At 46.6% G+C, this 25,905-nt stretch overlaps 2 protein-coding genes across 2 annotated transcripts in view; one reads left to right on the top strand and one right to left on the bottom strand.

Annotated features, from left to right (window-relative positions):
* Window positions 1-2,972: 2,972 nt before the first annotated feature.
* Window positions 2,973-9,989, top strand: LOC126536770 (neprilysin-4-like). Its single transcript, XM_050183775.3, has 3 exons — window positions 2,973-3,303; window positions 4,442-5,175; window positions 9,679-9,989. The coding sequence occupies exons 1-3, from the start codon at window positions 3,038-3,040 to the stop codon at window positions 9,987-9,989; spliced, it is 1,311 nt and encodes a 436-aa protein (XP_050039732.3). The 5' UTR covers window positions 2,973-3,037.
* A 4,293-nt stretch (window positions 9,990-14,282) lies between these two features.
* The window catches only part of LOC126536769 (cell adhesion molecule Dscam1-like), a 114,555-nt gene continuing 102,932 nt past the window's right edge, over window positions 14,283-25,905 (bottom strand). Inside the window, exons 20-29 of the mRNA XM_055073902.2 lie at window positions 24,256-24,508; window positions 23,222-23,314; window positions 22,666-22,887; window positions 19,985-20,302; window positions 19,301-19,468; window positions 18,353-18,681; window positions 17,224-17,281; window positions 16,581-16,678; window positions 16,374-16,515; window positions 14,283-14,580 (exon numbers count right to left, since the gene is read on the bottom strand). Coding sequence (XP_054929877.2) covers window positions 16,614-16,678; window positions 17,224-17,281; window positions 18,353-18,681; window positions 19,301-19,468; window positions 19,985-20,302; window positions 22,666-22,887; window positions 23,222-23,314; window positions 24,256-24,508 — 1,506 coding nt within the window. The 3' untranslated portion in view covers window positions 14,283-14,580; window positions 16,374-16,515; window positions 16,581-16,613. The remainder of the gene's footprint in view (window positions 14,581-16,373; window positions 16,516-16,580; window positions 16,679-17,223; window positions 17,282-18,352; window positions 18,682-19,300; window positions 19,469-19,984; window positions 20,303-22,665; window positions 22,888-23,221; window positions 23,315-24,255; window positions 24,509-25,905) is intronic.

Below are 25,905 nucleotides of genomic sequence, written 5' to 3'. Positions count from 1 at the left end.
GTAAAAGAAGAGAGAGCATACCGCAAAGTACTGGAGATTAGGAAAAAAATTTAACAAGGCCATCAATGACTCATCTGAAAAATTTCACTTGGGAAAGGCATCCAAATAATCGTATGATTTAATGGATCCCTTTATCATTGCAAGTAGGCGACGGGTTATTAAAATGTTGCAGCTCAGTCATTTCCCAAATATATTTAGCCACGTGCATTTCATTTTTTACCATGAGAGTGTTTTATGTCTGGCTTCTGGCTTCATCAAAAATTCTTGCGTATATGAACATCATGAAAATGACGTCATGGAAATAGTAGGCTTCTTTTTCGAAGACCCTGCGAAATTGTGCCACTTTGCCATTTTCTGAGCTTTGTGCTTTGACGGTCTGCATTAACGACACAGTTTCACTAGTTTCGCCAGGCCTCGAACACTCTAAAGTTCCGGCGATCGTCACACAGGGCGAGAAATTAACCGCAGCGCGTTCCAGCATGAAACCACCGAGCGAGCAGCGCGACTAGCCTCACCAGCCGCCACCGACGCCACCGAAGCAGCCCTATTGCTCACTACGTAGTGATGATTATATTAGTTTTGATTTTTACCGCGTCTTCTTTTGGTCGTATACACGATGAAATGGCTACTTTTCCTTCCGCTGCGCTGTGGAAAGTACAGTTTCCCTTCTCTGGGTATTATAGTTAGCTTGTGGTTTCACCACGTGGATTCTCTTCCGCGCCGGTTTAGCGTGATCAGAAACGGCCATGATCGAAAAAATCAAGCTCACGTCAGACCAGATCTTGTACTTACATGATCAGACGAGTGGCCAACAGTCGGAGGGGTCTGAACGAATTGGACACCTTGTGCCTCGTTCAGGCTTTCCTCACGAATAGTCTACGCAGCGCCGTACATGCAACTCCTCAAGAAGGACGTCATGCAACTTGACGCAATAATCAGGAAAGCGACGAAGCAGGCCCTGGGTGTTCCCATAAATTCATCCACGACAAAATTACTTCAAATGGCAGTCCACAACACAGTAACCGAGCTCATAGAAGCACACCTATCATAGCCAGACCAAGGCGGGCAGAAGCGTCCTCCGCAAGATCGGATGGCAGGAATCGCACTACACACGCCACGGCCAGTTACCCGAAAAGTGGACTGAGCAGCTGGAATGGAAACCACTACCGCGCAACATGAACCCCACAAAGCACACCAGACGACGCGACGCCCGGGCAAGAGCCATCTCCAGGACCCTGGAGGAAGACTACACTGTCCTATACACAAACGCCTCTCTACGCAAACGCTCCACGAGGGCAACGGTCGCGGTCACCGGGCTGGACAAGCTGGTCCCACCTGCGCATCAATCAACACTCCGTCTTCGGAGGAAGTAGAAGAAGCGACGATAGCCCTCGCACTCCTGCAACCTAACGACACCAAGAACGTCACGGACTCGCAAGCTTCGTACAAGAACTAGAGATCGGGCTGGGTGTCCCTTGCGGCACTAAATATCCCCAGAAAAGCTACGCCTCATAACCAAACAATCAGACTAGTTTGGGTCCCGGTCCACTCCTAAGTTGAGGGCAACGAATATGCTCATCAACAGGCCACCGAGGAGGAGGCGAGGGGATGGCAACCCCTCACCAGTTACACAGGTACAGTCAAGTATTACAGGGACGTTAGGAAGACCTTCCCACACCCCCACCATTCGTTGAGTAGAGCCGAGCAAACAATATACAGGTAAATCGAGGCAGGATCCTTTCCCACCCTTGCCTCCTGAACAGAGTATACCCAGAAAGATACGAGAACACATGCCCTCACTGCAATGTATTAGGCACCCTCCGGCACATCATAGGACAGTGCAATTTCTAGAAAAGACCACCACCCACCTATACCCATGACTAACTCCCGTACTATCCCCACCTTTTACGAGCTATGGGAGATCTTACCATCCAGCCCTACCCTGGAAGACCAGCTCCGACTGATCCACAGGGGCCAGGTGGCCCTGGAAGAATATGGAAACCGTGAAGAGGGAGCCACCCCACCGGGTGCTTAACGCGCTCCATTTCATTATGGATCAATAAAGTTGGTTCTCTCTCTCTCTCTCACTCGGTTTAGCCTACGGCACCTGGTTGCCGCTATGGCTTAGCTTATAATGGCGTCAAATAACAATGCTACAGTGTTAAGCGTAGCAGAAAGGCAGTGACATCGATGAGTGGATGTCATGTAACTGACCGCGTTAGACCAGCGAGACACACGCCCGCGTGAAGCACAACACATTCGCGCGTACCGGGCGCGCACTACGAACCGTTCCTTTTATATTCTTGAACCTGAGCGCTTCGCCAATTGCCAGGCTGATAAAGATACTTCCGAGCAGAACCAAAATGCTTCTATCTTGGGTGAAGCCATTCGACAACAGGACACCGCGAGCCAGTGAAGCCGCAAGAAAGCCGCCGACCCGCAAAAATGTGCCTTCCGTGGCATTTACCGTCCCATGTGTTCAGCTGTTACTTCAGCTACCACAAGGGGTTGCTGATGGTCATGAGCCTTACTTGTTGGGGAGGAGAAGATGTGGCACTAGGCGTCAACGTCGGTGCATCCATGTCAATGAATGGCATGCCGGTCTAATAGGAATAGACACTGTGCAACTTTAAGATATTTTTGTTAACGTGCAAGAAAGCTGCAACTACTTCTATGAAGACATGTTTCCCTTTTGTGTCATGATCGATTCCTAAAGAATCAACCAATGTTCTGCTTGTGCGTGCGTGCGTGTGGCGCCTAACCACTTTTGCAACGTTATCGCAAGGTGCAAGACGCATGTATTACAAATGGCAGGCGCTCTGCGTTTTCTGCGTGCATCCGTTTACTTCTCACATGGTATGGGCAAGTGTGCATATTGGCGGTGTTCTTCATCGTAGCAAAACATCTCACAAGGATTTTCTGCATCGCATTTGCATCCCCCCCCCCCCCCCGATATCTTTGCAAGGTGACCCGTATCGAGAAGACCGTGTACCTTGAGCTCCTCGACAACCGTGAAGGCAAGGCAAAGACAGCTGCCATGTTTCCTCTGGACAGCATCGAAAACTACACTGCGGGCGCCTTCTTATCGAGCGAGTGGCTTGAGATGCTCAACAACCATGCATCGGTCACTGGCCAGCCCAGGTTCACAACATCGGACCGTGTTGTCCTGAGGGACACTGGGCTACTTGCGGGTGTCGGCCGGCTCTGGGCGAACCACAGCAAAAAGAAACTACTGGGGGCGTTATCCTGGCTTCTGGCGCAGATACTGGGGCCCATCGCGGACGCTGGGCTGCTTATGTACAGGTGCGTTATTGGCAGGCTTAGTGCGATTCTCGTCTTGCGTGGCTCTGATCTTTGTTTCTACAAATATGATGCTAAATACAAGAACAAGTTCACACAATGAACAATCTTGCGCTCCTCCCATAATCCGCAAGAAAACGAAACTTATCGATGGCATTGGCTGACACTTACGTTAAACAAAATGAGACAAGTGCTTTCTCTAACAAACGCACAATAAGGGCATTCGTAGGAGCGTGGTAGCGCAACGTGAGTTGTGAATAATAACTGGATGATGAAGCTTGTACGCTAAAAACGACAATACTCAATGAAAGAGCTAAACGGCCACTCTACTTCCCTATACTTTAGTATACTCTTCTCCCGACCCACCATTCGCGTGAGCGCGCCTATTAGCGTGCGTCCGTGGGTGGAGACACACTTAGGGTATGTGCGCCTGAATATGCAGCGCCTTAACCGTCAAGCTGACGTGTCCGACTAAATCGCTAAAAAAGCGTTCTCTTTGCTTTACACAAAAACCTTAGCCGTCATTTGTGCCAATTTATATCGGACAAAATGGTGATTATGGGTTGTCAGTAATTCGCACATAGTGCTACGACAAACAATAGGTACGAAACAAGAAAGACTCGTACGTGCCGCATCGCAGATATCCACTTCTGCAGGAAATAAAGAAAGCTAAGCATTTCTTATGAACACATTTACGTTACCACGGGCTATTTTCAAGCAGAAAATGCACTTAACAAGAGGGACGCGCGTGCTGCCTTTCAGAGCAAAGTAAGCTCTGCAAAGAAAATAAAACGTCGAATCATACGCGTTGCGTTTGCATAAAATGACCCCTCTGCGAAGCTTCTTTGACGTTGTTTCTCTGTGAACCTGTGGCTTTACTCGCCGCAAATAAAAAAAAAGACGAATATTGATGTTCTTCAGGATAGTTGCCATAGTGTACGAGATGATAAGAGATAAATATAATTTGCGGAAACAACTGCTTGAAAAATACCACGCTTCGGTGCGCAACACGAACGTTAGTTAATAAAAGTAAACCGGCCCGCGAGAATCCAAATCACGTCCCCTTTCACCAACAATCTTGAGAAACAGATGGCGCCAGATGTCACGCTGAATGTCTCGCTTTCTTTTTCGCACATTCTAGGTACGACAGTGTCACCGCCGCCAACATCAGGCGTGTCAATTTCTGCGCCACCGAGGCTGAAGAGATCTACCGGTTTTTTGTGATCGCCCTTGCGACAGCGGTCAACTTTCCAGAGAGACTGCGCCTAAAGGTCAACTCGCAACTCAGCACGGTCCAGCAGACGGCCTTAGCACTGATCGGAGCTCTCCCGTGGCTCGACAACGCCACCGAGGTCAACACTCAGAACAAGCTTTCGCGCACCAGCACTCAGCTGTGGCCCGCCAACGACCTCCTCACGGACGAGGCGCTCTCCATAATGTACTCCGGCTTTCCCGAGGGCATGCACGCCGCGGGTGAAACGTTCGCCGACCTCTGGCTTCCCTCCAGACGAGCTCTGTACGAACTGCAGACGGACCTTGTCTACCACGACGCCGCAGCCGACATGCCGCCCAACATGCGCCTGCCTTTGGCCAAATACGACTACCTGCGCAACACGGTCGGCATCTCGATCCAGGCACTGTCCGAGCCAATGTACTACGCGCAGGGCACGAACGCCATGTTCTACGGCGGCCTGGGCTTTGTGTACGCCCGCGAACTCGTCAAGACCATGGACGGCGAGGGTGTGTTGTTCGACGCGGACGGCAATGTAGGTCATGAATGGGTGTCAGATGTCTGGAGAATCACCGTGGTCGAACGAATGTTCTGTCTGGCGGCTGACGACAGTGGCCATAAAAGAGGAACCACAACAGCCGGAAGTAAGTATACCGACGTGCATTTTTCGCTGAAAAACATTAAAGAAGTACTTCGTGCTTACTATCGGCTTTGCTTTGGCTTAAATTTCGCTGCAAGATCATAAAGATTACGTCACATCGACCGAATCATACGTCGTAATGCTTGGCACTTGCCTGGCTTGTCAAGAAAAAATGCAAATTCGGATTTGTCCATGCCTCTCTCTTTGCCCACATCGCGCTGCTCAGCCTTTCTAATGAAAGGAATCACAATATGCCAAGCTTTGCCGTACAGCAGACCCTGCAAGTGGCAAGATAACATCATAGAGGCCATATTTCCTACATCCTTATTGCGCGGGGCGCAAGCGAAGGCAACGTCTAACATTACCAAGTGGTGTATTGAATGACTGGGGCCAGAAAATGCGAGTGTCTTGCATTCTTCAGTCGTAACAGCTAGCGCTTTGAGTCTATGAATAATGAATGAATGAATGAATGAATGAATGAATGAATGAATGAATGAATGAATGAATGAATGAATGAATTCTGGGGTTTTACGTGCCAGAAGCACGACGGGATCATGAGGCACGCCGTAGTGGGGGACTCGGGATTAATTTTGACCCCCCCCCATCATCATCATCATCATCCTGGTTACGCCCACTGCAGGGCAAAGGCCTCTCCCATACTTCTCCAACTACCCCGGTCATGTACTAATTGTGGCCATGTCGTCCCTACAAAATTCTTAATCTCATCCGTCTACCTAACTTTCTGCCGCCCCCTGCTACGCTTCCCTTCTCTTGGAATCCAGTCCGTAACCCTTAATGACCATCGGTTATCTTCCCTCCTCATTACATGTCCTGCCCATGCCCATTTCTTTTTCTTTGTTTCAGCTAAGATGTCATTAACTCGCGTTTGTTCCCTAACCCAATCTGCTCTTTTCTTATCCCTTACCGTTACACGCATCATTCTTCTTTCCGTAGCTCGTTGCGTCGTCCTCAATTTAAGTAGAACCCTTTTCGTAAGCCTCCAGGTTTCTGCCCCGTACGTGAGTACTGGTAAGACACAGCTGTTATACACTTTTCTCTTGAGGGATAATGGCAACCTGCTGTTCATGCTCTGAGAATGCCTGCCAAACGCACCCCAGCCCATTCTTATTCTTCTGATTATTTCAGTCCTATGATCCGGATCCGCAGTCACTACCTGTCCTAAGCAGATGTATTCCCTTACCACTTCCAGTGCCTCGCTACCTATCGTGAATTGCTGTTCTCTTCCGAGACTGTTAAACATTGCTTTAGTTTTCTGCAGATTAATCTTTAGACACACCCTTCGGCTTTGCCTCTCCAGGTCAGTGAGCATGCATTGCAATTGGTCCCCTGAGTTACTCAGCAAGGAAATATCATCAGCGAATCGCAAGTTACTGAGGTATTCTCCATTAACTCTTATCCCGAATTCTTCCCAATCCAGGTCTCTGAATACCTCCTGTAAACACGCTGTGAATAGCACTGGAGAGATCGTATCTCCCTGCCTGACGCCTTTCTTTATTTGGATTTTGTTGCTTTCTTTATGGAGGACTACGGTGGCTGTGGAGCCGCTATATATATCTTTAAAGGGACACTAAAGCGAAACGATAACTCAGTTTAGACTAATGAAGTATTGTTTAAGAACCCTGCAGGGAGTCATTTCAAAAAAAGAGTTTGATTATTAGATGAGAAAATGAAGGTCCAAGTATCATTATTTGAATTTCGCGCCGAAACCCCAGCCCCGCTACGTCACCGTGACGTCAGGTATTCCAAAGTATGTTTTCGCATTTGGGCCGCGTTGGCTGAGTAAAGATTCCCGAAACTTGTCATGTTTGATAATTGGTTCCTTTAGAACACAATGTAGTCAATGTGTACCGCTATATATAATTAGTAGGCCCTAGAAGATGCCATCAAAATCCAAGACGTCACAGCCCCCAGGTGGGGAAACTTAAGTAGGCGTCGCCACCCGTATTTCATTCTTGCGCTTTTTCTTGTTTACCAAACGTCTTATCGTTGTATGAGTGGTGTTTTTGGTGTTGTAGAACGGTAATTTACTGATGCAGAACAAATCATTTGTCACTTTAGTGTCCCTTTAAGTATTTTTACATACGGCTCATCTACACCCTAATTCTGTAATGCCTCCATGACTGCTGTGGTTTCGACTGAATCAAACGCTTTCTCGTAATCAATGAAAGCTATATATAAGGGTTGGTTATATTCCGCACATTTCTCTATCACCTGATTGATAGTGTGAATATGGTCTATTGTTGAGCAGCCTTTACTGAATCCTGCCTGGTCCTTTGGTTGACGGAAGTCTAAGGTGCTCTTGATTCTATTGGCAATTACCTTAGTAAATACTTTGTAGGCAACGGACAGTAAGCTGATCGGTCTATAATTTTTCAAGTCCCCTTTCTTATGAATTAGGATTATGTTAGCGTTCTTCCAAGATTCCGGTACGCTCGAAGTCATGAGGCATTGCGTATACAGGGTGGCCAGTTTTTCTAGAACAATCTGGCCACCATCCTTCAACAAATCTGCTGTTACCTGATCCTCCCCAGCTGCCTTCCCGCTTTGCATTGCTCCCAAGGCTTTCTTTACCTCTTCCGGCGTTACTTGTGGGATTTCAAATTCCTCTAGACTATTCTCTCTACCATTATCGTCGTGGGTGCCACTGGTGCTGTATAAACTCCTCAGCCACTTGAACGATCTCATTCATATTAGTAATGATATTGCCGACTTTGTCTCTTAACGCATACATTTGATTCTTGCCTATTCCTAGTTTACCTAATACCTGTTCTGTAGCTTGATATGGAATTCCTCTATTTTCCCTCTTATCGCCAACTCATTGATCGGCTTCTTACTTTCCAGTTTCTTCCGCTCCCTCCTCCAGTCTAGGCTAATTCGAGTTCTTACCATCCTATGGTCACTGCAGCGCACCTTGCCGAGCACGTCCACATCTTGTATGATGCCAGGGTTAGCGCAGAGTATAAGGTCTATTTCATTTCTAGTCTCGCCATTCGGGCTCCTCCACGTCCACTTTCGGCTATCCCGCTTGTGGAAGAAGGTATTCATTATCCACATATTATTCTGTTCTGCAAACTCTACAAATAACTCTCCCCTGTTATTCCTAGAGCCTGTGCCATATTCCCCGACGGACTTGTCTCCAGCCTGCTTCTTGCCTACCCTGGCATTGAACATCAGTATAGTGTATTTTGTTTCGACTTTACCCATCGCTGATTCCACGTCTTCATAGAAGCTTTCGACTTCCTGGTCATCATGACTGGATGTAGGGGCGTAGACCTGTACGACCTTCAATTTGTACCTCTTATTAAGTTTCACGACAAGACCTGCCACCCTCTCGTTAATGCTATAGAATTCCTGTATGTTACCAGCTATATCCTTATTAATCAGGAATCCGACTCCTAGTTCTCGTCTCTCCGCTAAGCCCCGGTAGCATAGGACGTGCCCGCTTTTCAGCATTGTATATGCTATATGATACGAACCACGGTCCTCTTGCACGCGAGGCGGATGTTCTACCTCTACACCGCCGCTGCAGCTGACCACCAAGGGATCCTTAAATGCCCCCATGCTCGAGAAATGCACTTTGAGATTGTGTTAGACTGTACTGCCTTCGGGATCTGGTCATATGTTTCGTTAGAGAGTTCAAAAGTGAATGAGGTCCTCCTGTATTACTGCCGGCATTAAAATTAGGCTGGTGATGGTTGATGCTTTGCATTCTTGGTACAACGTGGTGAAGGCCTATCGTGATAAGAACTGAAGCTGCTGTCCTTTTCTTTGTGCTAGAGACTTGAAAACGATACATTTATATCACGCACGTACAAGCTACTGGCGACACGAGTACGCGTCACGAGCAGGTATTTCTGTCAGCATGCGAAACCATTTTAACGCGATAGCATTAAGTGCCCCGTGTCGAAGGAGATCCGGTGTCGGCGCCGGCGTCCGCGGCCGAGAAAACCATTCCGAACCACGCAATCCCTTGGCGTACCGCAGAGGCTTTACTGAACAAACTGCGTGAGAACATTTGCGAAGTACGACTTACAGACAACCTACATGCATGCTATAGCGTCGGATTGTAATTTGACTTTAAGAGAAAGCATAATTCTTTTACGCTAAACCTGAAACAAGAACCCCTTTTGCAGCTGCTGTTTGAGGTCTTTCTTAGTAGGAGCTGTGCGGCCCACTCGGTTCCTTACAACACCATTAAGAAACAACCAGAAAGCTCGCCCTCGTGTATAGCGTTCCCGCCAGCATTTCCATGAAAACCTTGCGGTTACACAAGCTGAAGTTGCCGGGAAGCGTGAGAACAGTCGGGAATCTTTGAATGCTATCGCGTTCCACTCTCAAAGGCAAAGCTTAAGAGTCCTCCCAATTTTTTCTTTTCCCTCGACCCTCATTTTGTTGTCTCGGTGCCCGCTTCGATATTTGGCATTATAGATTGCGGAATCGCATCTAGTATACGTTGGGCATGAAACGCCCATGACACTTCTCGCAGACCATCGCCTCTTTCCCGACACTCCGGCGCTGGAGGTGGCGTACATGGCGCTGGAGCGTGCGCTCGCTTCGGAGCCGCGGTCCACCAGGGTCATCGAGGCATACACCGAGCAACAGCTCTTCTTCATCACGCTTTGCTACCTCATGTGTGGTGGCGCAAACCCGGGTGCCATGGACTGCAACAGAGCCCTGCGCCACTTCCCGCCCTTCGCACGACACTTCAACTGCGCGCCGGGCAGCAAGATGAGGGCCGCCAAGCAATGCCCTTTCCTCTACACAGAGCACAACGGCGACGAGCGCACAGCGAAATGAGCTGTAGTCGCAGGTCCTTGCATGGTATCGGTTGTGTTATTCGTGGAACAGTACGTTGGACAATGGATATTTTTCGAACATTCCGAATATAATACCACCCACTAAGCTAACGTCAAGCAACGAAATGACGCTCGTTTTATTTTTCCTTTGAGTAGCACTTCGTGACACTTCGTGAGAGCGACGAACGATGTGCAACTTGTATTGACTCGATCTTATATATTGTTACAGATTCTCTTAAGCCGTGGATAACTGGCCCTAGAGATCGCATAATTGTGGGTCAGTCACGGGAATGCTTAACTGTGCTTTTTTTTTCTTTATTTATTGCGTTGCGCAACCTCGCAATGAAACATCTGACTTCAATGTTACTTTTTGTATTGAACATTTTCACATGCGAACCTCTACGCAACACTTCTGTTAGGATTCGCCAAGTCGCCCAGGGTGAACATGCAGTGCTGTTTATTCTACAAATTCTGTGTACTCAGTACAGTGTCAATAACGACAGTTGCAGCGACCGCTGAAATGTGACGCCAAGCCACTGGACATTGTGTACTTCATTTTTTTTTCTATGAACGCCCATGAAAGCGAATGAACGCACGGTGGCCCTTCATTATTAGCGCCTGTGAAAAGTTTTTTTTTTCTTAGAGAAACCTGAAATGCAGCTCCGGTTTTGAACCTTAAACTTTTAAGCCGCCGTGGGGGACAACGCAGTAATGTGCAACATAACAAGTGTATTGCCAGCAGGCTTTTCCGCATGACATAGTTGGAACGAACTGGGCCCCCATGCGTTTTCCAGTAAGCGCACTTTGAAGTGTACGCGTTTTGAACAGCCGTCGGAGTATCATTGTTCCAGCTCGCAGTAAATCTTTAATCGCATAAGTGCCGCTGCCGAAACTTCCTCTAGTTTTTGTAATCCCATAGGAAAGGTTGACCGACTATACAGAAGCTGGTAATAGAAAAGGAACGTTTTTTATCATTATTTTTTTATTTTACTCGCAGTATCACTCTCGTCGACTCTCTGTTTACGAAGGAATACCTCGCCGCAATTATTGGCTTCTCCAACGTCGTTCTTGAACTGTTTGCTTTGTAAGTAATGACCATGCACATTGTGCTACAGTACGTAAAAGAGCAAGGCAAAAAGCTTGCAAAAATGCCGAGCAACGTGTAGTGCTGCAGTGCGCTTGCTTGCTTATCGTCTGCTCGTTAAACTACTTACTTTGTAAGTCTTGCAAATTACTCCAACAAGTCGCGTCATAAAGTTACATTCGTTGTCTTCGTAGCCGGTGTGCCACTCGGTCCTCCGACAAACACTCCGCCACTCCGCCCTTGGCAAGAAGTTGCCGTTTCTGAGAATCAAGAAGTCGCGGCACATATTCGCAGCCCGACAAATCACTTTGCGTGTATTTGTGGGCTTCTTTTACGCTCGAAAAAACACTTTTTATGCAGCACGTACTGCGCAACGTAAAACTGTATCTGGAGTTTTCTATGTTGCTCTGCATTTTTCTCATTGACACTAACTATAATATTTGATAAGTTTATTAAGAATAACTAAGTAATTAGGCGGAATGAAAAAATAATCTGAGTAACTCTAAGCGATATGAAATACCATTGTCTTGGTTCTGTCCAGCTACATGGCACTTGCACATATTTAAATCTTGGGGCATAATAGTTGCGACACCCTGCATGTATAGATCCTAGACTTCGATGTAATGAAACCGGATCAGATCAATTAGGCTAGGTGACTACTTCTCGACGCCCCGTTTCTAAGGGGATCTAAATAGCAATCATCATCATCAGCACAGCAGCAGCAGCAGCAGCTGCGCCTTCGCCAAAATGGTCTTTTTTCGATTGTATTCCTAAACCATGCGAATGGACCATTAACCATGTCATACGCTTAAAAGCACATGCTTCTACAGTAAACAGGTTTGGAAACGCCGGAATGAAGTCGACATATTTCTATCCCACTGTTCACGTGCACCGTTTTCAATACAATTTTTGTCTGTAGCGTTGCACTGCTTGCATGTTGGGGTGGATGGAAAGGAAGGGGAGGGCGACTTACTCATCGGAATCCTGCAAACACGAGCCCAAACTGTTTAAACTAAATGAAGGCGGACCAATTTATGATGACGATGCAAAACCTATTCTCTTCCCTCCTCCCCCCTCTTTCCACCTTCAGCCGCATGTAGCCACAAGCCCCTCATTTCTTTAATCTGACCCTGCACATGAGGCGAGCACGGGTGCCACTCACGACGTCATGCGTTCCGTCTGCAGCAGAAGGAATAGCCGCGTAGAACAGAAACAATGCACCATGTAAAGCTCCTGAGATGCTTCTTTTTAATGCCAAATGTTGGCGTCCTCGTTTCTAGAAGAAAATACTTAACGCGTTCACAGAATGAAAACATGCATAAGACCCTCCACAGTACTTATTATAGAATAGTTGAATGCATCTTGCACATTGGTACCAGGTCTCTCTTCACGAGGAGGATGAGGATGTTGCTGGTTGTAGACAGATCTAGCCTTGCTGTACTTGCCGGCAATTGTTCCGTCCCCGCGCCACCGGCCTTGCCGCATAGTTTAAAAAAAATCCCTAAAATCTATAGGTGCGTTCCATCCTCATTCAAAGCGCCGTCGTCTCGCCCTTCGTTACGGGTGCCCCTGTTTCAGGGAAGAGTCGTGAGAAGTAGAATATACCCAAAACTGAATATATAATAAAGTTGAAAATGCGATGTGTTATGAACGCAACTATAGTTGCGAGCACCGATCCTCCGAATGCCCTTGTGGCTATATGTCTCTCAATTTTGTACGTAGTTTCAGCCACCGTTTGTGTATTGTCACTGTGCATATTGACGCGTGAATGAAACTTGTGAAAGAAAGGCACATTGCTTTATGAAAACGAACTGCGTTCCTTCCACAACTCGTTCGAAATGACTACTTTAGTCAAGCGATCACGACAACAAACCATTGCATTTTCAGATATACCGTTTGGGAAATCTATCTATGCTTCGGTCACACGCTTCTCAAGAAGTCTTCTCTGCGTAACCTTAAGAGGAAGCCTTAGCTCGGGCCCAACTCCGACGCGGCCTATTCAAATACATGTAAAACTCAGAAACGCTTTTGTGAGATAACCCCTGGACCGACATTAATGAAATTTGTTGGATTTGAGAAAGTTAAATTCGAGCGACTGTTGGAAGTGGGATTTCGATGTAGGGCATAAATTTTGTTAAGAGAATTTTTAAATTCGGAAGTGCAAAAAAAACAAGCAAAAGTTTACAAATTAATAGCTCTCCATCAAGAGCAGATATCGCGGTTATGTAAACGGCATCTATTAGATCATTCAAAGCGTACAAATTCTGCATGCCAAGTTATATCTTACATGAATTTGTTACGTAGTGCACAAGGGTTCTGAAAAAGCTGTATTTCCATATTATCAATTTCTTTTTCAGATCAATGTGTAACATATCGATTTTTTCCGCTCTAGGTGTACTATGAAATGCAATTCACAGAATTGTTATGTCGTTTTTCATTGCTGAGTTACAGAGTGTCAAACTTGGTAGTTTCGTTTTCTGAAAATTTCCGATTTTGCCCATATTTATTAAGAAATTGACAAACTAAATCGAAAATTCGAAACAAACAGTCACTATATTTTAAGTCTTTCTTTTAAGTGCAACAAACCTCGTCAAATTTGGTGCAGTGGCTGCCGAGAAAAACGAATTCTCCTTTTACATGTATTTAGATAGGAGCACCCGAGCTAAAGCTTCCCCTTAAACGCAACCCTATACGAACATCAATGACGAAAACAACGGCTTCAAGTATTGGTGCACTATTAACTACTTTTGGAGATGGCTGCATATTTCTTTCACAGTGTGTCGAACCTGCCTTTCGCCTTTGATATTCACAAGAATTGCATTTAAATCGACTTACACGTTATCAGCTGGTCCAACTGCATCCGCGTTTTCGCATCGATGTCCAAAGAAACAGGTGTTCGGCTCACGACGACTTTTTTGTTTTCCTTCTTCAGCACCCGTCTTTACAAGTATATCGTCGTTGCCATCACCCCGTTTTTCGACATGATTGGTGTGCACCCGCACGTACGTATACGAGCCCTTTCCACGTATACGAAATGCTTTGTGAATGCGGAATCGGAAGACACATGATGTACGATTCGCGGACAAGGTATGCGTTGTCCGCCGCATGTTACTACGAAATATGCGATATTCGCTAGCTTTCAAGTCACCTATGAGTCCTTGTAAGTCCATCAGGCAAACGAGCACACATTCCGGGGGAAGCTTTCATCGCTCTGTAAGCTAAACAAAATGTTTATGTACGAAATCTTATAAACACCGCATGTAATTTGTTCGAACTGTGGTCGTAATTCTCGTCACAGAGAGAGTGACGGAAAGACGAGATTGAAGATGGGTCTTCGAGGTACAAGGCAAAAAACGCAAATCCCAGATGATCCCGCGGCATCTTGTAGGTTTAGCCCATCCGCCACCGACATCGACCTTGCCTTCATCTTCGTTCCCCAACAGGTGGAGCCACCGCACGCCGAGTACCGTGTCGGGACGCTCCGACGTCGAGGCAGAACGATTCCTATCTGCGCATACAAAATAAGATTATGGCGGGCGTGGCCATCAAACATGAGTACATGCAGTTAACACTTTGTCTGCTTAGCCTAACGTCTGTCATTTTTTGCGCCTGTTAAGACACAGTGCGCTTCGCTACTCCAAGAAATTAATGTGATATATAAACCTATATTTTTTAGACCCACCCTTCTGCTTTGTCTCTCCAAGTCAGTGAGCATGCATTTTCTATTTTCACATCAAAAAGAGGTCGGAAAGGGGAGGGGCAGCAGCGCACAAACGTACAACACAAGAAAGAAAGTGGACGACACAAACACTGCACCATTGTTGCGGCATTCGTCTTCTTCCCTCTCTTAGTGTTGTGTTGCTATTCGTGACCCCCTTTTTTTTTCAAGAGAATCGAATACTAACCACCCCGGTCGTTGACTTTACTGAGCAGTATTTTCACGTCGGACACACATAAACACACACGCACAAACACATCCACACAAATGTGCGGCGCTTGACAGTTGGCGTGAAAAAAAAGCCACTTCCTCTCGCCGGTCAGTCGGTCGGTTGGACTGTCGGTCACAAGGACGTTTAAAAAGAAACCTTGGTAAGTCATGGTGAAGTTATGATAAATTAAAACCTTAACTGCTTGAATATTGTCGCAGTATCGCGTATACGCCCACGAAGCACATAGCTGCGTTTCGCGAATTCACCTTGACCAACAAGCTACATATTTAGAAAAAGATTAATTAATAAAGTTCTCGGGTTTTACATCCCAAGACCACGTTCTGATTATTAGGCACGCCACATTTGGCGGGCTCCTGATTACTTTTGACCACCTGGGGTTCTTTAACGTGAACCTAGCGCACCCCTATACACGAGGGTTCTTAGATTCCACCCCCCTCAAAATGCGGTCGCCTCGGCAGGGATCGAACCCGAGACCTCGAGCTCGGCAGCGCCACGCCATAGCCACCGGCCTACCACGATGGGTAAGATACATATTTAAAATCTTGCGATTGGACGAAGGGCTCGCGCCAGACGGGGGACTTTTGCAGTAGCGTCACCAGTTCATCTTCAGCGAAAAATTTGCTCTTGGTGCGCCTCGAATAGAACCAGAAGTGTTTATCCCACTGGAGCGCTTGTAGCTCTTGCTTGTGTTAGTCACGAAATAAAGAGACGTGTTTCATTTGGTAGCTCTAGGAAGCTAGAAAACGAGAGAACACAATATCAGCTTGGTATACAATCGATAAGTGACGAGCACTTGTTCAAACGAAGCTATTAGATTTATTTTCTGGTTAAAGTTCGAAGATCTAAACATATTGTAGCCTCGCTCCAATTTTCATGCCTCACGTCCTGAAGATGACTGCTTTTCGGCAACAAGCTTTGCCTGGGTTATGACATTACCAGTCATGATTGTGTGTTTTTGGCTGCGTGCAGCCACGGGAATTCGAGGTCAAACTTCATAAACCATCTTCTTGGAGTTCTTGTTTACCTCCCTTATTTTATAATCAATAGAGTGCCTCTCATTCTGGAGGAGAATAGTCGCAAGAAATGAAACACGATCCCTGCGAAGTGTCATCCAGCCACATCTTGCACTACATCACCATGTGACTTACAACATGAATGGCTGCCTGGCACGCGCAAGTAACTTACTCAATGGCTCGCAATAGCCATAACCTTTCCACACTTCCTGGATAATACCAGTCGTTCTGCAAGCAGCACGGAAATTTTGTAGCGGATTCAAGCTATAGCGTCTTCCGTTCCATTTCATGCTACACTAAATGTTGTGACGACAGGCGACGCTTGCTTGTATACTCACTTTCAATCACACTTGGTCCAGTAAGAGCTGCCCTCGGGAGACTTCGCACGAGTTGGGCCACTATTATCCGAACACCTTCGTCGTCAAATATACGACCCCGCTTCTCATGGCGTAAAAGAGAGGGGACACGGGACGTGGGTCCCTATAAAACAAAATGAGCATAATTAACTTTCGGTATTTCTGTTACTAGAAAAAATGTACACTCACACGAGGTTTTACTGATTGCTAAAAACCTCACGGCTAGTTGCTCGGCTCGGATTCAGTGCTTCCTTGGTCTTGACTGGTGCGTTGCGCTAGTGAGAAATCTGTCCAGTACGAGAAAACGATAATGAAAAGCACAAGAACAATGCATCCACAAACAACAGCGATCGAAAATTGCATCGTATTGATAATATGTTTCATTGTTTCTAAGTGGGCCCTTGTTTACCCGAAGTGAAAGGTTTCACAGTACAATTCTAGTTTTAGCCCATTGCTTGGCTCATCGGCGCTAGTAGTGTGAAAATTTTACATTTTTAAGCCATTCCTATTTGTCACTGACACTGTACCTGAAAAATTCGACACGGCATATGTTAAGCGTATCCGTAAGGATGCCTTTGCTGTTAGGAAACGTGTTGAAAACAGGGCCTAAGTGACGTGACCATATTACTTGACCACTAACGTCTGTGTCTGTTCGACTCTTCTAAAATTGTCCTTGTCTCACTGAGAGCATGCCACTCAGGTCTTGCGGGCTACGAGCAAGGAAAGCCTCTAACAGTGCCGCAGACATCAGTGCATAAAAGCAGCCGAAATCCATCTGCATATGGTAATTACCTTTTTTTTTTGCTTCCACCTGAATAGATATAACATTCACCTTGTTTCGCCGTAGTCAGACGCTCCGCCGAAGCAAGAAGGTCGTCACGTTCCGCTAGCTGCAAAAGACAAAAAACAAGGGCATCAAGAGGCGTAACATTGCGTAAATATTTACTTCCATTTATATTTTTAATGCTAACAGTAAATGTGCAATGCCCTTTTTTCAATAACAAAGAGAAAAGGTTCAATACTTGTTAGCTATTCGTTTAATAGAACACGTGGGACGCTACAGGTACGCTTTTGCATATGACCGCGAATATCATAGATGGATGTGCACCTATTTCGGCAATAGCTTTTGAAATAGCACGACTTGGTGTAATGACATATTTCATTCCTTTTTTCGACGTATATGGTACGCCACTTGACTAGCAGCCAAGATCCGGTTAATCTGTGGCACGTGGATTCACACATTTTCTTTGTTTGAATATAAATTTGGCATGAGTGCGAGCTGCAGCCTGAATAGCTCTTGCAGTGTACTAAAGCTTCTTGCATGATTACTCAGGGACAGCGCCAAAGAACCGGGTCTAGATAACATGGGCGCGAGCCATGTCCCGTTTTTATTTATCACTGTCCCCATGTATTCACATTAAATGCGTGCCAACGAGCTCAGTTTGCAACTCTTCCAGCTTTTACTCTATAAACACAGAGCTCATCATCTCTCTAAAATGTCCGTGTTGGGCTACACTCTCGGAAGATGTCATTCGCCGCTTCGTTACTGAAGTCTCAGAGACATCCTTGACTTGAAGAAGATCGGTGCCGGCACTGTCAGTATACGTGTTTTGCCTGTGTACGCTGCGGCGATATGAACAGTTCAGGCATGATGTTCGTGTTCGCGGCTCCGCCGTGCGGACGATTTCTGTTACAGGCGAACCCATTCTGTTCATACGCGCAAGTTGAAAAGAACTGATAGTCGGCCAATTCGGTAACGGCTGAAATGGAAAAAAATCAGCACGAAGAAAAGCGTGCAGTCAGGCAGAGAGAGGGACACAGCAAGCTCTTGCTGCTCTTGTCTTGTCCCTTTGTCTGCAACCCGGTCTGCGCCCCACCTCCCCCTTTTCTTTCGTAGTTTGCACAACTTTTTTTTTTTCTTTAACTTCAGCGAAAATCAGTAGGCAGGCCTCTGAGCGCACCTTTTGCACTGAATCTCTGGGCGCGAAAGGCACATCATACGCGGACCGCTTTTCGCAGTTCCCCGCATCGAGCTCGATGTCTTCGTGAACGGTCGGAAGGCACCGAGTTAGCGTTCCCGCGTCGACGAGTGTTCCATCGGTGACGTCAGCGAAGTGGCACGGCAGCATCCGGGGACCGAAAGGCGACGGCAAGTAGAGCTGCTCGGACCGAGACGCCGAAACGTCCTGCTGCTCCTGCAGTGCTGGCTTCTCGCACGCGCACATGGGCACCGCTTCGACGGACTTCCTGGCCAAGTCGGACGCAGATATCCCGTCTCCTGGACGCCAAACTAAATGAAATAAATAATTTTTGGCATTAGGAAAATTGTCCATTGATTGGTCAATCACATTAGGTCATTTTTTCACATTGCCAGCTGTCCTTTCTTTTCTTTCTTTGTTTACGTTGTGCCCCAGCAAGTTCTCACCGTACTTTCAGTGTTATCAAACTTTCGCTAGGTGCAAGACGAGCCTAGGTATCCAAAATTTCTTAAACACTGTCGCAAACTCCATATCAAAGCAGGCGTGTCTAATCCGGTTGCGCGCGCTAGGCGAATAGTATCGTACATTCTGAAATATGCGCAAGCACCGCCGATTACTCTGGAATGTACGATGAGACATAAATAGCGGACGCACTTGATGTGTGAGAGTAGATTCGACAACCCACAACTGTACTCGCTGCTATCGTTGTGGCTTGAGTGTTGCTTGTTTTTTCAGGACACAAGTTCGCCCAGTGAAGAGTTAAATTCTTGACTCACACTTTCGTAGGTATCTAATCCTTCACCGTCACTACAACGTGGCAATATTAGGTGAGCTCTTATCAGGTTTCACACCGCGTAACAATGTTCTTACGCAATTTATTTTGTGCATTTGCGGAAATACTCGGTACATAGAGAAAGCAATGGGACTGACCCAACCGGCGTCTGCGAAGCGCTGAAAGGCGTCTGCGGGACATGGCGTAGCCCACCACGACAGCGCCTAGCAGCGTCACCAGCACAGTGCATACAACGGGTACGATGACATCGACGATTCGACGTTGCGGATCAGTCGCCTGCGTCCAGTGAGGTGCTGACAAGGCGCCTGCGAAGAATTGTATGACTTGACCACAAAGCCGCTGCACAACTTCCATAAAGCGTACTTCTTTGAGTAAAGTAGACTGGGACACGAGCTGTTCCAAGTACTGTCATGACGTCCTCTCTATTTAGTACAAAAGTATTAGGCGTGAAACCTTTTATTATTTTTGCTCCTGTCCATTTGTGATAAAACTAGCTGCACCTAAATGGTGCCGGACGGCCCTGCACCACTGCATGCGAGCACCTCGTTGAACGCGTCGTTCAGAAATGGTTTACATCGATAGGCCGGAATTTACATCTTCTAAATGACGATGACATCGTGCTACTCGGTGAATTTTTGCGTATTTAACTACTTATTTGACTACTTGTCCGTCCTATTAACTTCTATGGTCAAACAGCCGTGTTTTCCTGCCCAAGTTCAAGATTTCAATGAGAAACGGAGCGTAAAATGTCCAGTGTTTCGCGATAACGTGTTTCCTTGCCGCATTGAAGAACGGTTTTGCGAGGCAGTGCCCTGTCTCACCTTCGGAGAGCGTAGGCGTGACGAACACGTACTCGGCGTGTGTTGAGCCGGCCTCGCTGTGCGCCGTGACGAGCAGCTGGTATCGCGTCGCCGGTGTCAGGTGCCTGATGACCAGCTCCTGCGGCAGCTTGGATAACTCAGACACGTCTGGCGCATGCACAGTGACCGGAGGGTCCCAGTGGTCGTGCGCGGAATGTCTCCTGTGAAGCACGGTGAACGAAGTGATTGGGCAGCCGCCGCTTTTCCACGCGGCCAGTCGCAGGACAGCGCGAGTCGGGCTCGTCGAAACCAGGTCTCGTAAGTCGGGAGCCACTGGAACTGCGCGCGTGACAATATGAGGAGAGAGAGTGAGGGTGGCAGGGGGAGCGTACTGTTACCAACGGCTGTCCTCATTTAGCAAAATTGGTTTCCACCAGAACGTTCTGACACGGACATGAAGAAAGGACGACACACGCTGAACTATCAACTGATAGTCAAATGAAAGCGTGTGTCGTCGTCTCTTCCTGTCCGTGCCAGAGCGTTCTGCTGGAAACCAATTCTGCTATGTACAACCAACGAGCTCAGGCAAGCACTGTTCTGAAGGTCCTCATTTGTGCCGAGCTCGTTGCGTCTCTAAGGCTTTCGTGTCATGTTGGTGAGTCCTTCGTGCTCTCAGGCCTAAAATATCCAACTATCTCAAGCCCCGCACTACTGTATATATGACCATCGTTATGACGTGCATTGACCCTTTTTCCAACTGCAAAGCCAGCTTTTCCACATCTCAACTGACCAAGCTATAGTGACGGTGTAGAAGAACCTCGAATTAATGGTCATGCACGCAGACAGTTTTTCTTTGACGTACAGGGTGTTGGCGTAGCTCCTGCGATGAGCTTGCACGCAACGAGGAAAGTGGTGGTAGTGGAGTGGTCGTGATTACTATGAAGATGAAGAAGAAAATGACGATGACAACAAGGAGTACAATGATGACGGTGATGGGCCTCGAACATGGCACGTTTGGATTTGAAATTCTGCACAGGGAGCTGCCACCACTACAGCTTGAGTTGAAGATCGGGTGGACATGATAAACACAATTAAAAAAATGATAAGAAGAAATGCAACCAAAGAATAGAAAATTGAGTAAGAGAAAGAATAACGCGCAATTATATAATCAGACAAGATCGGCCCGCGATGGAAGGAGAACTAAAGCAAAAGGAATCAACAATATAGTTAAAAATGTAACAAAGATAAAAAATGAAACAAATATAATCGGGACTTGTCCCCTAAATAATTAATCCACGGGATAGTTGGCACATTTTTCTTGAAAATTTAGTTTGTTCTACATCATTTGCGTTCCTTTATGTCCTGCGTACTCACACTGCACAGACTTAGGTAATAGGGACATTAAAGAACTATCATGCAGGAATCGCATTCGTACCTTCATTCAAACGATGAGCCTGCCCCAATTCGTTGGCCAATGTTGCGTGGAGTGAAAGAGCATTTGTGAGTTAGGTAAAGGTTTGTTGCTGATAACGCTTCTCTTCTCCCTCTCCCCACCGGCACATTGCTGGAATGCAACTTACCGTTGGCAACCGGCGGGTTCCTGCTGCAGTGCATACGCACAATATTGCATGCATGCATTGAAATTTTCCTTAAACTACGAATTACATACTTCTGTTGATCCTAATGATGCTGCAGTATCATCCTATTGGTGGCAAAGACGGAACATGAAACAAGCACGAAACGTATAGCTATTTACTTTGTGTGTACATCAGTCAAAGTCTACATAGGCAATGACTCTACCTACTCAGCGGCGTTCTCGGGGATGCAGCGCTTTCCGTTGGCCTGGAAGTCTGGTCATATTATTGCAGGGCTAATTTGGGGCGCGCTTCAAATTCAGTCATCTTTTCAGTCATCATAGTTCAAATTCAGTCATCATTCCAGACGGTTCATGATGTTATTAGTAGAAGAATTCTAACAGAAATGTTTAACAACGCGTACAGAAACTGTCAATCGAATTGATCGATTTTTATTGGTGCGGTAACTAATGAATTCAGTTAAGTAAACTAGAATTTCACGCAATGTTACCGAGACAGACGATGCCAATACTTCTCATATTATTACCTGCTTTAATAATCTGAAAAACTAAGATATTACAAGAGCGGTTTATTGCACCTGTGCGTGCCTATGGGAGCTTGCTTGAGCTATACAGACGTCCTGAAACCGAACGTTCCACATTAGGAAATATGGAGGCCTTTTGATGTAGATGTTCCAACCTGAATTACACAAATTTTAAATGTCATCACGCTTTTATGTATACGTGTGCCGCTAAATATATATCCTCCAAATCGATTGGCGTCAATAAAACGATCTTATTTGGATAACAGCATTTTCGTTCAACAAAGCACTGATGTGCTCGAACGTGCTGACGGGAAGAGGATGCCACTTTCCTGCATTATATATTCGCTTATTAATCAATTCTTTTTATCTAGCGAGAGCCGAATAGAGGATAGAGAGTTTTAGGTTAGTCCACGCAAGCCGCACCCAAGCGTTCGGAGACGCAACCCACCGGGCGTACAAAAGAGCCCAAAGCGAGCACAAAAGAGCGCCAAGGGCCTACAGTGGACTTGCATCCCCCAACGCTTGGGTGGGGCTTGCGTGGAGTAACCCAAAACACTCTAATATGTGACGTCGCAGACACCGACCTGATCCGTCGGTCTTGGCCAGCAAGACATTGCTGCGGGCTCCTCGACCTGCAGAGTTGAATGCCAGTGCGTAGAAGACGTAACTTCCACCGCAGCTCAGGCCGCGAAACACGTACGTTGACCTCTCGGCTGTAGTTTGCACGGATGACCATTCGGGCGCCTCCTGAACGACGGCGTTTGAGGTTTCTAGTCCTGGTTCACCTTTGTAGAACAAGAGGTAGCCTGCGAAATGAAAGATAAGGATGCTTCTGAAATATGGCGCAAGCGTTTCTTGTCAATCCGATAGTTGTCCGCCCCCACCAGCTGCGCCAAGAGGCTTGAAACGACGAAGACGTCGGGCGGGCAACGTTATTAGCTGTAACTGCGACATTGGTAATAACTAAAATATGTGTGTGGGCAAGTTGCCGTTTAAGAAGCGTCGTGGCTGAATTTGCCTTTGCTTAGACGCTGAGCTAGCGAACGTGTAACAAAACAAATAAATATCAATCCGTGTAATAAAATATTGGCAAAGAAGCATTATTTAGAAGCCACTGCCTTATAGAAAAAGCGATCTCACCGTCGATAGGCTGATTCTTCGGTGCCACCCAGCTGAGTTGGATCGAGGAAGATGTTGATGAGACCAGCTTTAGTCGTGGAGGAACGGGAAGGTCTGCCAAAGAAATTAGCATGAGCGTTTACTTCAACTTGCCGTATAAGAAATTTACGGTCTCTTGCTTCTTTTTTTCTAACACTTCTGCGCATTTATACAGACTAATGCTGCGGAGAGCAGAGCACCAATGCTTATATACTTTCTTTTTCCTCTCACACAGACTATGTATGTACCTACAAGGAGACAAGAGTCAGCATCTACCCGTCGAGGCGGGCAGAAAAGTACGCATGCAGCAAAGTTGAGAAAGATTCCCGGTAGAAAATTACAGAAAACGCACGTAATCAGCCACGGTATCCCAGTGCCTATGGCGTTGCGCCGCTAAGCTCAGGACGCAGTTTCAATCGTGGTCGCATTCCGATGGAGACAGAATGCAAATACGATCGTTCACCGTGCATTTGTAACACGTTGAAGAGCCCCACAGGTCAGAATTATTGTAGTGCCCTCCACTACGGCGTGCATCGTAATCATGTCCTGTTTATGGCACGTAAAACCCAAGAATAAAAGTTTAAATGCACTTAAGGGTTTGTTCTGCATTACGACAGTGATAGGCAACACCTGCCGCCCGAAGGAAACACATAGAACAGATAGAAAGCGACGTCTAACGAGTGATCTTGTATTAGCCGCTGATAGGTGTGGATCCGGCTAGTAGGTCGACACAGAGACCTCAAGGTGTTTCAGCATATCATCACGCCCAAGGAGGCAATTTATCCGCATTTCTGCGCTTCATATATCGACACTACGACAAAGCAAGAAACGAAGCGGAGAGGCCAGGGAAGCTCCTACCCCTTGCTGCAATCCTCGAGAGTAGATAACTGGACCTCTGTCGCCGTCATTAGCTCCAAACGTCAAGATTTGTATTTAACCCGGCCCTATCTCGAGCGTGTTTGTTTTTACTACCAACAAGTGAAAACGCAAACCCGCACACTACTGGTAGAACTGACCAACGTCCGGTGTATAGGCGACGATTTCGTCTGACGATGGCCCAGCACCCTCAGCGTTGAAAGCCTGCACGACGATACCGTAGCGGGTCCGAGGGCGGAGCTCGCCGAGGAGGCACTGTTGCTTTTGGGACGGCGAAGAGGAAGGCAGGCCGCTCTCCAGAGTCTTGTACAAATAGGGCTGCCCGCTGCCCCACACGCGGTAGCCCACGTAGTAGCCTTGAACTCCCCCGTATTTGACTTCCTCGGGCGGTGGCTTGATTCAAGACCACGAAAGAAAGGAGAGAAAGAGAGAAAAGTTAAAAGAAAGGTTTCTCCTCACGAATAAAAGACTGTCATCAGTGTTCACACGCAACAGAATTTAACTTAGCAACTATTGCATGCCAACGGACCACATGCCTAACTAAACATATAACCTTAACGAGATACGAGTACTAAGTGGCACAGAAACATCGAAGAGCATCGCAGACATAGTCTATGGCGCATTTATAGATCACGTGGTTCGGTGCCAACGAGTACCGTGGTGCCCGAATGAGATTGACTAAATTAATCCTTCGGTCTACACTGCCGATCGACTTTTGACAGGGCCGGATGGAATTCCGGAATGCAATAGCAAATGCGCATTTATAGCTGCGTTGTTTTAGAACTGTGCTATTAGTAGACAATATGTACAGCCGGCTGCGCAGAACAACAGACCGGTTCCCCATAAGCTATTTGTGTTGCAGATCTTCATAAATTCTACTGGTTCTATTTCATTTCGCGGGCGCACATCTGTCATTAGTAGCGTTAGAACAGTTTCTATCACTCTTTGAGAGCCGTGTCTGCGTGCGATTGCCCTGTAGCTTCCGTATATTCAAAAAGAAAGGGCAAAATGAAATAAATAGGTCGATTGGTTGGAGTTGGGGTAACATCCCAAAGCAAATTACGGGCTTTGAGTGATGTGTCAGCCTAGAGTCAGCGTCAGCCTAGTGTGAGGTGTATCGATAAGCATTATAAACTCACATATCACTTTAGGTGAGCGGGACGACTTTGGATACTGTCTTACATATGCGACGCGAGTATTCGCTGGACATTGAAAAGGAAGGTCCTCGCAAATGACAGCGAACGAGAGTGGCTACATTACAGTTGCTTCATACCAGACACAGTCTCATTTGTCTATGTTATGCGCTAACTGTTTGTGACCTGAAGCTTTCCATCGCCTGGATTTTGTGTTTGTCCCGGCTGCTTCAACTGAAGACACCGAATCTCAAGTAGATATGAATAACGCAGTCTTTTTTCTTACCATACAATTTCCCATATGAATACACCCATGTAGAAGCGCAATTAATGGCGTATTGAGCGAATAAGAAGCGGCACGTTACAACAAAATTGCAATAGCAGCTAGCAGAGGTGCCTAGAACCTTCCAGTGGCGCGTTTGAATTTTAGGGGTTGGCTTGACATAAGTTATACGAGCAGCGGTAAACCAGCATGTAGTTTGCCTAACATACTTTAACCAGTGAGTTTAAAAAAGCTGCGATTAATTTATGTTCTTCTCTCGCGCTTTGAATAAATCTGGTTAGTCATAGATAACTAAACCCACAGTGTTTCTTGCTTCCTCCTCACATTTTGTTCAAGTTTCTCGCAGAATCTAGGGTGGTGTACTACATCGGTGT

This window comes from Dermacentor andersoni, chromosome 4, assembly GCF_023375885.2.
Source record: "Dermacentor andersoni chromosome 4, qqDerAnde1_hic_scaffold, whole genome shotgun sequence".
Lineage (NCBI taxonomy): Eukaryota > Metazoa > Arthropoda > Arachnida > Ixodida > Ixodidae > Dermacentor > Dermacentor andersoni.
This window is presented reverse-complemented; position numbering and strand designations above follow the sequence as displayed.

Coding starts and splice junctions, on each gene's coding strand:
- LOC126536770 (XM_050183775.3), top strand. CDS start 3,038: ATGTTTCCTCTGGACAGCATCGAAAACTACACTGCGGGCGCCTTCTTA. Junction 3,304..4,441: donor GCTGGGCTGCTTATGTACAG/GTGCGTTATTGG, acceptor CGCACATTCTAG/GTACGACAGTGTCACCGCCG. Junction 5,176..9,678: donor AGGAACCACAACAGCCGGAA/GTAAGTATACCG, acceptor CACTTCTCGCAG/ACCATCGCCTCTTTCCCGAC.